At 44.1% G+C, this 13,065-nt stretch overlaps 1 protein-coding gene across 4 annotated transcripts in view; it reads left to right on the forward strand.

Moving 5' to 3' along the window:
• Positions 1 to 13,065, forward strand: part of PLXNA1 (plexin A1) — a 313,030-nt gene that overhangs the window by 272,090 nt on the left and 27,875 nt on the right. For all 4 annotated transcript variants that reach the window (XM_079964486.1, XM_079964484.1, XM_079964487.1 and 1 more), the window contains exons 22-23: positions 131 to 387; positions 8,134 to 8,200. In XM_079964486.1, the coding sequence (XP_079820612.1) occupies positions 131 to 387; positions 8,134 to 8,200 (324 nt within the window). The remainder of the gene's footprint in view (positions 1 to 130; positions 388 to 8,133; positions 8,201 to 13,065) is intronic.

Raw genomic sequence — 13,065 nt, forward strand, 5'->3', positions numbered from 1 at the left:
AGGCTTTATCTGTTTTGCTAAGTACTCGTGACCCTTAGGTCCCTGTGCGTGGCCTTTTGAAATACGGAGTCAAAGGAACTCTTAAGATAAGCCTTTGGACCTGAATCTAATGAAGTTTTCCCTCCCTCAGGTCCAGGCAAACGTGGAGAAGTCTTTGACCCTCTTTGGACAGCTCTTGAACAAAAAGCACTTCCTGTTGACCTTCATTCGCACTTTGGAGGCACAGCGCAGCTTCTCCATGAGGGATCGGGGCAACGTGGCCTCTTTAATCATGACAGCGCTGCAGGGCGAGATGGAGTATGCCACTGGGGTGCTCAAGCAGCTTCTCTCAGACTTGATCGAAAAGAACTTGGAGAGCAAGAACCATCCAAAACTGCTCTTGAGGAGGTGAGCGTTTCTCTCGGAACATGTTAAAGTGTCTTGTTAAACATGTTAAAGTGCTGAGGCAAGCTTTGGTGTTATACAGAACTTGACCTGGGGGAGGGGAGGGGAAATGTGAATGACTCACAGACTTCCCCTTTTCATACTTCACCCTTTACATATTATATTCTAATACAGTGGTGCCTCGCAAGACGAAAAGAATCCGTTCCACGAGTCTCTTCGTCTAGCGGTTTTTTCGTCTTGCAAAGCAAGCCCATTGATGGCTTAGTGGATTAGCGCATTTAGCGGTTTAGCGGCGCTTAGCGGCTTAGCGGATAAGCGGCTTAGCGGCTTAGAAAAAGGGGGGGAAGGGGGAAAAAGTCGGAAAAACTCACAAGACATTTTCGTCTTGCGAAGCAAGCCCATAGGAAATTCGTTTTGCGAAGCACCTCCAAAACGGAAAACTCTTTCGTCTAGCGAGTTTTCCGTCTTGCGAGGCATTCGTCTTGCGGGGCACCACTGTATAATGTAAGATAGCCTTTGCCACCCTTGTACCTTCCACTTGTTTTGACAACAACTCCCCTCAGGCCTAGCCATGTTTGCTGGGGCTGATGGGAGTGGTCATCCAAAGCATCTAGGAGAAGCAGGTTGGCAAAGGATGATGAGCCATCGCAGGCTATCATGAGATGTAGTTCTATAGACCAGGGTGGGCAGAAGGAAGACCTCCTGCTAGATCTCTGAGTGAGAGTGCGGTACATCAACATGGATTTCTCACTCCTGGTTTTTTAACAGTAGCAGCAACAAAAGGAATTTTCCTACCTAAATTTGGTTGCTGAAATGAATTAAAATTAAGCAGAAGTGGACTTTTATGTGGAAAAAAACTGAACTCAGTTCAATTCTGCTACCCATAGTAAATTCCATGGCTCAGAGGCACCCTGTTCTTTCATTCTTATGTACGTCTTTTGCATCTGGCCCTGGCTGGTAGATATTGAGGTTCTGGGGGAGAAACAAAAGTAGATTCAACAAGCCTACCTCTACTATAGACTACTAGTATTTTAAATTTCTTGAACTCATAATATTACTCCTGTGTCATGTGGCAAAGAAATAGTCATTATTTTCTGCTGCAGAGCAGCTTAGAGGAGTTCAGTGGACAGAGGAAGATAAGTGCCTTGCCTGTGCCAAGGAGCTTGCAAATAATTTGATAAGGGAGTCAGTGCTAAAGTAGTTTGGATCTTACTCTGTAAACAGGTCTATGCATATTTTACGATTCTGTGCTCAGACCTTGCAAGGAAATAAATTCTTATTGGGTGGGAAATTCAATAACCCAAGAATCTTCCCCCTCTCCCTTCTGTCTTTAAAAAAATAATAAGAAAATTGAAGCCATCAAGGTTTCAGAGATGGGCTTGAGGGTGTGTGGGCAACACATGGTAAGAGCTTAGAAACCAGAGGTGGGTCTTTGCCTTTAAATGTTTCTTCTACACAGCCTTATTTTGTGAGTCAGATAATCAAACCATTGGGGGGAACAGCCTCCTGCCTTGGAATTAGATGCATAGTAGAGAGAATTTGTTTGTTTCAGAACTCAGTAGATGTCCTATTTCTGCGTTTTAGCTTAAGAACAGTCTCACTCTGTGAGAGCTGGCGTCATTTTAAAATCCGAGTGCTAGAAATGGCAGCTGTTTCATTAATTAAAACTACTTATCACTGAAGGTTTAATGTAGATTTTTGCCACTTCTCACTGCACCCTGCATTACTTCCACTCTCACTGGCAGTATCCTTGCATCCTTGGCTGCCGACTGCAGCAAGTCATTGCCTGTATTCTTGCATCTCAACCAGCAGTCTGTCCCAAAAACCCTGCATTTTACAAATCTCGTAAATGCTCCTGGATGGTCCTGAGGTTGTTAATAGCAAACGCTTTCACCCTACATCCAAAATGACTATGGGTCTTCTCCTGTTGCCCCTTAAACACTATCTGATGTTTTGAATGGATGACATCAGGAGCAGGCTTCCTTGCTCATGGGTCCAAGAGAGAGGTGTTCTCTTCCTATTCGCTTTTGCATTGGGCTCTACCTTCCCTTGTCATTATTTTCCAATCATTTATTCAGGGCAGATCCACACCACTCCTCCCAGGTGATTGTTGGGATGGGTTAATGTCAGAGCCCAGCAGATTTTCTTAAGCAAAGAACCTCAAGACAGGTGAGGGAAGAGTGTGAGCCAAGGGCAGCGTTCCAGCTCCACTCTGCATCTGCTCTGCTCCATCAATTTTTAAATGGTAGCTAGATAGGTCTCCTGTATCACAGGCCAATGAATATTGAAAGAAATACCAGCTGCAGAACCAGTGCAATTATTAAACATACACCACGGTGTCTGTCGCTGTGCTTCCCCTTCTTTGTCCTCTAGCAATCCAGCCCTTGAAAAGTTGTTCCTAATGAAAGCCAATATTTAGAATAACAGCATATTAAGAAAATATATTTAAGATTCCTTATCTGATCATGGGCCATTTGGAACAGTGTGGTGCCAAAGACACAAATGAATATCCTTTCAGAGTGTTCAGCCTAGGATTAGGTCCAATTCACACTTTACAGAGAAGTTGCACATGCTGTGTATATACTTGTTTTTGCACTAGACACCATTAGCACATGAAGGGAAGATGCATATCTGTATGCAGTCAATGAACATGTGCCTGAGATGAGTTCCTTTGCCAGCATCTCCCCACTGCATATTCCTGCATGTTTGAAAATGTGCTTTACATGTCATGTTGGTGTACCTGTGGCAAACAGAACTGCCACGTGCAGTGTAAAACTGAGAGAAAATGTGCTTTACATGTCATGTTGGTGTACCTGTGGCAAACAGAACTGCCACGTGCAGTGTAAAACCCTTGTTAAGTGAATGAGCTCAGGAGCCAAAGGATGGTGACTTAAGAGAATATAGTGTGTGAATTAGCTCTTATTGCGAGTCTAGTGGTGGATATAGCGAAATCTATCTAAAAACGGAGGGAATTTTCAAATGTGCAGTGAACTGAGCAGGAATTTGAACTTAGTTCTCCCGGATCCTAGTTCAATACTTTAATCATCTTTCTTCCTTTCTTCTTTGGTGATCACTTGTAGCCGAGTAAGATTGTCTTCCATAGACACGGTTTTAACAATGAGTTCGCAAGTGACTGTGGAGGCCAATTCTGGACCCACACATCCTTCCACAGTGGGGACATTGGTTTCTGGGTGGGAGTTGATCACGGTGTGGATTTGCCAAGCGTGCCTTCCTCTTAGTATGTTTCTCCCTTGCGTCCTGAGTTTGAGTGTCTTCAAAGCCCATGACACCTTTGGTAAAGGCTGTTCTCCAACTGGAGCGCTCGCAGGCCAGTGTTTCCTAGTTGTCAGCTTTTATACTACATTTTTTAAGATTTGCCTTGAGACAGTCTTTAAACCACTTTTGTTGATCACCAGCTTTATGCTTTCCATTTTTAAGTTCGGAATAGAGTAGTGGCTTTGGAAGACGATCATCAGGCATCTGCACAACATGACCAGTCCAACGAAGTTGATGTTGAAGAATCATTGCTTCAACACTGGTGATCTTTGCTTCCTCCAGTACACTGATATTAGTTTGCCTGTCTTCCCAAGTGATGTGTAAAGTTTTTCGGAGATACCGTTGATGGAATCTTTCGAGGAGTTGGAGATGGCGTTTATAAGTGGTCCATGTTTCACAAGCATATAGTAAGGTTGGTAGTACAATAGCTTTGTAAACAAGCATTTTGGTTTCCCTTCAAATGTCCTGGTCCTCAAACGATCTGCACTTCAGTCGGGAGAAAGCCGGACTCGCAGAGCTCGGACAGTGCTGGATTTCGGCATCAGTGTTGGCCCTTGTGGAAAGATAACTGTCTAAGTAGGAGAAGAAGTCAACATTTCCCAATGTTACACCATTGAGTTGGATTTGTGGCACTGCAGAGGGGTTATTTTGTACTTGTTGGTGTAGCATTTGGGTTTTTTTGGGATGTTGAGTGATAGGCCAAGCTTTTCATAAGCTGCTGCAAAGATATTTAGGATGGTTTGGAGGTTATCCTCTGAGCGTGCGCATACTACGTTATCATCAGCATACTGAAGCTCTATGATGAAAGTTACAGTAACCTTACTCTTTGCTTTCAGCCTGCTCAGATTGAAGAGCTTCCCATCTGTTGGATATATGATTCCTGCTCCGGTGGGGAGTTTCCCTTCGACAAAGTGTAGGATCATGGCAATGAAAATAATGAATAGAGTTGGGGCAATAACACAACCCTGTTTAACACCTGAGCCCACTGTGAATGGTTCACTTTGAGAGCCATTGTTATCTGCGATTGTTGCTGTCATATTATCATGGAGGAGCTGAATGATGTTTACAAATTTATCTGGGCAGCCAATTTTCAGAAGGACAGTCCACAGGGCATTACGATCTACAGTGTCGAAAGCCTTAGTCAGGTCAATAAACACCATCACAGCACACTTGTTTCTATAGGGTTGTCACTTTCAGAACATAAGCCAGACCCACACACTGTTTGATCCATCAACCAGAACACAGCCTGCTGCCAAAGGCAGGCTGCAGCAGCAGGAAATTAACTGGGCAATGGGCTGCATTTAGCTTGTTGGGTCACAAGTTGTGCAGGCCTCAGTTTTTATGGGAAAGTGAAATAGAAGGTTTATGGGCATTGATAATGTGCTTCCTCGTGCAAGCACAGATCTGCTCTTCTAGGAAAACAAAGTCAGGGAAACTCCATTTAATCAGAGCAGAAGGTGAAAATCGGCAGGAATTATATTTGAGCCGACTACGTGAGAAATAAGAAAAAATAAATTTTAGAGACGTGGGTGGCGCTGTAGTCTAAACCACTGAGCCTCTTGGGCTTGCCGATCAGAAGGTCGGTGTTTCGAATCTCAGTGACGGGGTGAGCTCCTGTTGCTCGGTCCCAGCTCCTGCCAACCTAGCAGTTCGAAAGCACGCCCAAAAGTGCAAGTAGATAAATAGGTACCGCTGCGGCAGGCAGGTAAACAGCATTCCTGTGCGCTGCTCTGGTGTCGGTGTTCCGTTGCGCCAGAAGCGGCTTAGTCATGCTCGCCACATGACCCGGAAAAACTGTCTGCGGAACGGACAAACATCAGCTCCCTCGGCCAATAAAGTGAGATGAGCGCCGCAACCCCAGAGTCATTCGTGACTGGACTTGACTGTCAGGGGTCCCTTTACCGGTTTTTTATACTGCATCAACAACAGGCAAGGTGGTTTCTCTCAAAGCAATCTGCAGTAATTAACTCTTCCCTCCTGCCTGATACTCCCATTGTTTCATGGGAATTCCACTCAAAATCTGTGCAGCTTTTGGTGGGATTTTGATTGTCTTGGCTTTGGTATTTTCAATAACACCCCATAGCCCCTCCCTTCTGCTCCCTTATAGCAATGAGGAGGCAGTTTCCTTCTTGAGGTCATTAGCGTCGCTTGTACTTTTGTGAGCATTTGAATATGAAATAACTGATCTGATGATTAATAGATGGAGCAGCCAAAAAGGCATAAATAAAGAATTTCAATCAGAGCCACCTGCGTATTTTTCTCCATTTTAAGGAAGAAATGTGCATAGTTTTAAATATTGTTTGATAAGTATGTTAAGGTGAATCTTAATTTTTGTATCAGAGCTATGTTTTCATTGGTATGAGGTGATGAATAGTGAAGGCAGTCAACACAGACTCAATTCTTACAGCCCTGTCTCTGTGTACTAATCTGCTCATGTCTCTGGTGATCAAGCCCTGAGCCTCCACCAGCAGCTCTGTCTGCCTACAACTCTCTGCGGTTTCAGTCGTATCTTCTTCCCAGCTCTCCCTTTGGCCTTGGCCTTGATCTCCTCATTCTGGGCTCCTTCTGCTTTGAAATACTTTGGCTTTGTGTGTGTGTGGTGTGTGTGTGTGTGAGAGAGAGAGACTGATGTGAATAGGAAAATATATTGAAACTTCCTTCCTTTCTGCCGTCCCCCAGTTTGCCATGTGATGTGCTTTAGACTGGAACTCTTCCTTCCTAGATGACAATGTCTTTAGTCATGGACAAAAAGCAACACAATGATCATATAATGAGAACATACATTCTGGAAATGCAAGAAGGTTCACTTGCAGTTAAATGCAATTACTAAGCATCTGCACTCTGGAGTAGTATGTATAAATATAAAATCCAAATCTTATATTGTCACTATATAATAGCACATCAATGGGAAGCTAGTATGACGCCGTTTCTTTAGAAAACCTTAACGAGGATCCACTGATATATTGACATATGAATAATTCATTTTTTGTTATATTCAGCGGTTTCTCCAACTCATGCAGACATTGGGAACTTGGCAAACCCCAGAATCGCAAGAGTTTTAGTTTTCCATTAAATGTCAGTATACCAATATACACTGCTGCAGATCCTCATGATGTCACTACATTGATCTGTTTAACGTGGTCCCACACTCAGACGGAGGGAAGCGAGACTCCTTAGCTCTTTCTTAGCATATCTCTGTCCGGTCAAGTATTATGGTGTGCTAGAAATGATAAGTGAGAAACAAGTGCAATAAAACCGAGCCTCTCAGATGCAGATAAAATTTGGGCTCTTTTTATCCTACCTTTCTCACAATACTAAAGAGGAGGAAGAAGCTTTTCATTGATCACACTCTCTCACATGCAGTGGAATTTATAGAAATTGCTCTCCCCATATTTTGCTGTAATAGAAACCCATGACTGCTGTGGATGGGACAGGCATTTGAATTGCAGCTTAGAGATGTAAAAAATAAAACAAAAACCCTGTTTGAAAAAAAACTGCAACATATTCTAGACTCATGCATGTGAGTCTAAGCTGAAATTGGTTGTAGACCTCCCCTCCACAACCTATTGCAAGAAAACAAACAAAACCCATCTTAATCTTTCAATTGGGGTATAATCAATGACAGGAGGCAACTCAGCTCACTACTAGACCAGACCAGAGATTGCAATGATGCTTGGCAGCATTGTCTAAGCATCATTTAAGCTTCTGGAGGCTGTCTTCCTTTGTGGGGAATAAGCTGGGCCAGTTGCTCTCCCCCCCCCCCCCAATTTTGGAAATACTATATGTATGTCTACCACCTGGTTTTGGAGTTGGTCAGTGTGAGCTCTGTCATGGATGCTTTAGCTGAGATTCTTGCATTGCAGGGGGTTGGAGTAGGTCACCTTTGGGATCCCTTCCAACTCTACAGTTCTGTGATTCTATGTTCAATTATGTATGGCTGTTACAGAGTACTTTCCAGCTGAGATTATTCACTGATATACAAAAGTATTTCAAAATAGTTCAGAGTTTTCTTGCCTTTTCCAGCTATTGCTCTCCTACAAAATGTTAACTGGGAAGCTTTGTGAATTCCATTAAACTCAGTGAAAATACAGATCCTTGAACTTTTTAGAAATGCGGAGCAAGGGCCAGAAGATGATTCTGGGGAGCAGTCTCTGGAGATTTGCTGATGGAGGTTGGGTCAACTCTTTTTCTTTAGCTGTATTTTTATTGCTGTGGCCAGCAGGAGTCCAGGTTTTACTCTAATGAGCTCTGTGGGGGCAAAGTGGGATTGGCTGTTGCCAGGACTATCTTTAGATTTTGTCATGGCAACCCCCGTGTTCTGGCTACCTTCCTCTTTGCTTTGAGGTTCCTGCCTTTCATGGTTTGACCTTTAAAGCCTTTAAGAGAAAAAGCAAAAGGATCTGAGACTTTGAGAAAAGATCAGAGGCCTCTGATTTTTCCTGTTCTCACACTTACTCCCTACCTCCCCTACAGGACTGAGTCGGTGGCTGAAAAAATGCTGACAAATTGGTTCACGTTCCTTCTGTACAAGTTCTTAAAGGTAAGAGTGGAGCATCTTGTTAACCATGTAGAATGAGGCTGGGGAAAAGATTTGGGTGCTTGATTTGTAAGAACCGTTGCTTGTGTCTTGGGAATCGGGAACACCAAGGTTTGGGAGGGCTGGTTCCACATTTGGTATACCCCAATTTTCTGCAAAACCAAGTGAACAATTGTTACCAGTCTTCCTATTCTTTGCTATCACCACAGGGACTTCTAGATAACATTTAGAGAACTTGGATGCGTTTAGAAGTCACTCTGATGCAGTGTTCCACTCACTTTCCTGATATCCCCAACCCTTTCCCCCCTTCATGATAAACCAGTTTAGTGCAGAGGTGGGTTAATGGTTTTAGGGAGGTGCTGATAGAAGGAGGGACTGAACGGCTGAAGGATGATGGAACAGCGTAAACAATTGAATTCCTACATGGAAGGGAAACAAAAAAAAACGGCAATTGTCATTGTTCAACCAGAATTGTTGTGGCACTGAATTACAGTATTTCCCAGGATCTCAGTGGAGGTGGCATGGCTGCAGCTGCATTAAACTGGTGCATTAAGTTGGTGCAAGGTTCCCTCCCCGCCCATTACAGCTCATTAGTATGTAGCACATTTCTTCCTTTGGTCTTGTCTGCTGGAGAAAAATCAGTAGGCACAAACAGATTCAGGTACATTCCGTGGAGGTAAAACCTGCAGGCCCTGCCGAGCTACGAGCTGCTGCACCATGGATGAATTATGGCTGCCATTGCCTGGCACTGCTGTGGCCCATGTGTCAGGGGAGCTGTAGTTTACCCGCACTCCAGAAGGAAACCCAGGTTAATGACAGTTACATAGACCTGTCTGTCAGTCAAAAGTGATGCTTCACTGGGATCTTGCCAGACTTTCACTCAGCAAGTCATTGTGGCGCAGAGCTGTTTTTTGTGGGATACCATCCCTCATTAAGATAAAGAAAGCTTGAATTGTTTCCAAGCAAGTTGAGAGCTATGCAGAGACTGCAAGTGATCGGCCACTGAGAGGTGATTTATGTTATCGCTTACATGCACTTCGCTCTTTGCCTCTGTCTAGGGACGTCCCATATCTATAAACGTATATCGCTACTGTAGAGCATATATCACTTTGCAAGGATGTAAGGAGAACAGTGCTTTGTTGCTGTTTAAACATTTTTTTCTTAAAACCCAGCTCTGTATATCCTTGTTTCGGTGTACTGTCTAATCGCCATTGCGTTAAGTTGGTCCTATGGGCGACAATGTTTGCTTAATTCTAGCTACAGCTCTTGCATGACTTTGGGATTTGGCAGGGGCCAGGTGAGGGAATAATTTAGGAGAGCTCAGGTGGTGAAGTCATGGAATACATGAGTTTGTTGGGAGAAAGGCTAGATATGGAAGGAACCCATTCCTAATATACTGCTGCCTCTGCCACAGACTCTCAGCTGTAGAGGCTGCCTGAAGCTTGGGGTGGGCTTGGCTCCTTTTCAACACCAAGGGATTCTGTAGCCAGAAGCTTTTTTATTTTATTTTTGCAGCTCTTCTGCAGAAGCCTCAAAGTTCTGCAATAGCCCACTCTTTAAGGAAGGGTTGTGGATCATGCTTTGCATGAGAAAGGTCCCGTGTTCAATTCGCAGCATCTCCAGGTATGACTGAGAAGAAGCCCTGCCTGAAACCCGGAGGAGCTGCTGCTGGTCAGACAGTTCTGAGATAGATGGACCAATGACTTGACTCAGGCAACCTCATATATTAGTATCTTTACTGGGTCTGTGACAGTACAATAAAGATAATAATTCTTGAATTTATATTCTAGAGTTTTTAGGAGACCCCTGTTCCCTTCACAGAACTTAACATTCAGCCAGGGATCTCTGGGAATTGTAGCTCTGTGAGGGGAACAGGGGGTCTCAGTTCTCAGCATCTTTAATAAACGGCACTACCCAGGATTCTTTGGGGAAAGCCATGACTGTTAAAGTGGTATCGTAGTGCTTTAAATGTAGCCTTAGCCTTAAATGTAAAGTTCCTATATAGCCATGACCAAGAGAAGGCTCCATGTAGCGTTTCAAGCAAAGGTGCACAAGTTTTTGAGAATGTGGTGCTGTGTGGTCTGGTCTAGAAATACACCTCAAGCTGTGTGTAGGAGACACCGGGAGCCCATGTGGTGCTTTAAAACCCCCCCAAAAAGTCTCTCCTTTAAAAAATATCTCTGTGCACTGAGCTCCTGGAATAGATAAATTGCATTCCAAGCTGGATAAAGGAAGGGTTGACTTCATGCTGCTGGAATTTGGCAGCGCCATTTGTCACCACCCAAATCCAATGGACTGGCTCTTTCCATTCCTCCATTCCTTGTGCATGCAAGCACAAGTATATAAATCTGTCCTGCAGGTTAGTTACCAAGCTCTTAGAGCTGCTTTGAGGAAGAGGAGCAGGATCACATCAGTTGCTGAAGTTCATTTCCATGCACCGTTCTCCTTTCCTTTTCCCACATCTCTGAAAGGTACAAAGTAATCGAGCCTACCAGAACGGTTGCCATTGCAGATGGTCATTAGTGAGCCAACATATACCGAGTTCTAATGATAATACACACACACACACACACACACACACACAGAGCCAATGTTGTTTTATGTGCTTAAGCTTCTGGAAAGCATGGTCCTTGGATACATTTGAACATTGATCCCCGCTGCCCCCAGATTTTCTGCATTCGGAGAAATGGGCTCTACAGTCTCAGGGCAGCGTTCTTTCACAGCACAGATCAGAGTACACATGTGGTGGCTTTTCCCCAATTGATTTGGGGACAAAATATTTAATCCGCTATCCTTAATAACTAAGCAAACTGTCCCTAAATCTCCTGTACTTGCTCTTGCTGCCCATTTACCGGCCCAACGCTGCTCCATAGAGACATTTTGACTTTCCTCCTGACAGCTGCTTGCATGGCTATTGGGGGGATGGAAAAGGCCTGATTTTATGCTTGAATCATGGTGCCAGTGCATGTGGCAAATAGATTTATCAGAAAAGTTTATTCGTGTGAATTGTCTTGAGTATGGACCAGGCAAAGCCTGATGCTTTTGCTGTCACCCAATTTCCCTTCCTCTCATTTATAAGCGATTCAGTGGAGGAATTCCTCCCATCTGCTACCCAGATGGTCTTCTGGAAAGACTCAATATAACAGTGACCCCAGGCCATTGCCTCACCTTCCACCAAGCCTTTTCTTCCTCCCCTTTCCACCTTTACTCAAGATATATAAGAAACTGTGACCCATTATTTTGTTCTTTTAATCTCCTTTGCCGCTTGCTTGCTTGCTTTGTGCTTGTGTGTTCTGTTGCTTGTATTATACAGTTCAAAATTCTTCAATAAAAACTAGATAGCTCTGACAATATGTGAGAAGGAAACATTCTTGCTGGTTTTTATTTTGTTTGAAGTGGCAGTAAGCCAGGCTTTATTTAAAACACACACACACAAAAGATAAAAACAGACTGGTCAAAAACTGACCATATGGCAAGTTTTAGTTTGAGAGTTTATGAAGGAGAATGAGAATGAGAATTTCCCTAGACAATAGAAGGGTGCATTCCCTATAGACATGCTATTGCTGACTATGATGTAAATTTGTAGTTTAGTTCATCGTGTTCAGACTTGGTTCTTAGAGCTCTTCAACCATTACATCTCATATGAGCCATTGTCATTTGAGCCAAGTGCACCATGGTTGCAGCCACCTACCTTTACCCTGCTCCGTGTTCCAGTCTCCTCAGTACAAAAGAGCAATGTATGTAACCAGCAGCAAGAGACAGCTCCCATCAACTGATGTCTAGAATATCATTTCTCTGAGTAGCTTTAAAGGGGTGAGGATTGCAGGTGGTTGTGAAATGAGAAGTAGTAGTCAAGATACTTGAAACAGGCTTCCCCACAAGCACTTTGCCACCCCACACTGTATCCAGCAAGTGAACGTACTTGCATTTTTGTGTGTATAGCTTTTGGTGAATTTTTGCAAAAACGTCTTTGGAAAAGGACCTGACAAGGGAATGCCTCTGCAGCTGGGGCATGAGTTTGTGTCCTTGGGTCAAAATGAGCTGTTGATGACCAAAACAAAGGAAAGAAAGAATAGTGGTATCTTATATTTACTGCCTTTCCTGTAAGGAAGGGTTTGTAGGAGCACCTCTGATTTGCAGCACTAAGGATGCCTCCCAGATTTGGCTTATGTTTTACACTTGCTGGTTGGCCCATATGCCCTCAGATAGGCACAAATTATTCCCATGGGTGTGTCAGGGACCAGAAGAGGTGGTGGAGCTAAGGACTCCAGATCAGAAGAGGGAGAGCATATGTGGCCAGTTCAGAAGTGCTGCTACCCAACAAGCTTGCGGGGACCAGTGTCCCATCAGTCAGAGGATGTGACACTGCCATCCTTCGACTCAGAGAACTCTGTTGAAGGCCTAGTGAGACCAGACGCTCTCCCTCTCCATTGCAGAAGTAGCTCTGCTGGAGAGGACTCTACTCAAAGCAGCACCTTCCAGTATGGGCAGCGGGACTCACAATCAGGATGCAACTATTGCTGCTATATAGAGCCGAGCTCTGCTCTCCCATAGCTCAGCGCTTATCTCCAGCCTGAGCCCTTCATGAGATGAACACTCACAATAGGTGTAGCATACAAGGATGTAGCATTAGCTAGCCTCTTGTGACAGCTACACAGCAACAGCACAAGGCCCTTAAAGGAATGAAAAGAAACCCTGCCAATCATCTGTAAGGGAAATGATATTTTGATTCAGCACCACTGAAGGCCGGGATCAATGTGCTGCTCTTCTTCTCCCTTCTCTCTGTCCTCTCCCTGCTTCCTTCATCCTGGCTGCCCAGGTGTTGTTTGTGGCAGAGGTAGGGACAGGCAGGCATCGTGGAATCGGCA

The sequence above is a fragment of the Podarcis cretensis genome, assembly GCF_951804945.1.
Source record: "Podarcis cretensis genome assembly, chromosome: 2".
NCBI classification, from domain to species: domain Eukaryota; kingdom Metazoa; phylum Chordata; class Lepidosauria; order Squamata; family Lacertidae; genus Podarcis; species Podarcis cretensis.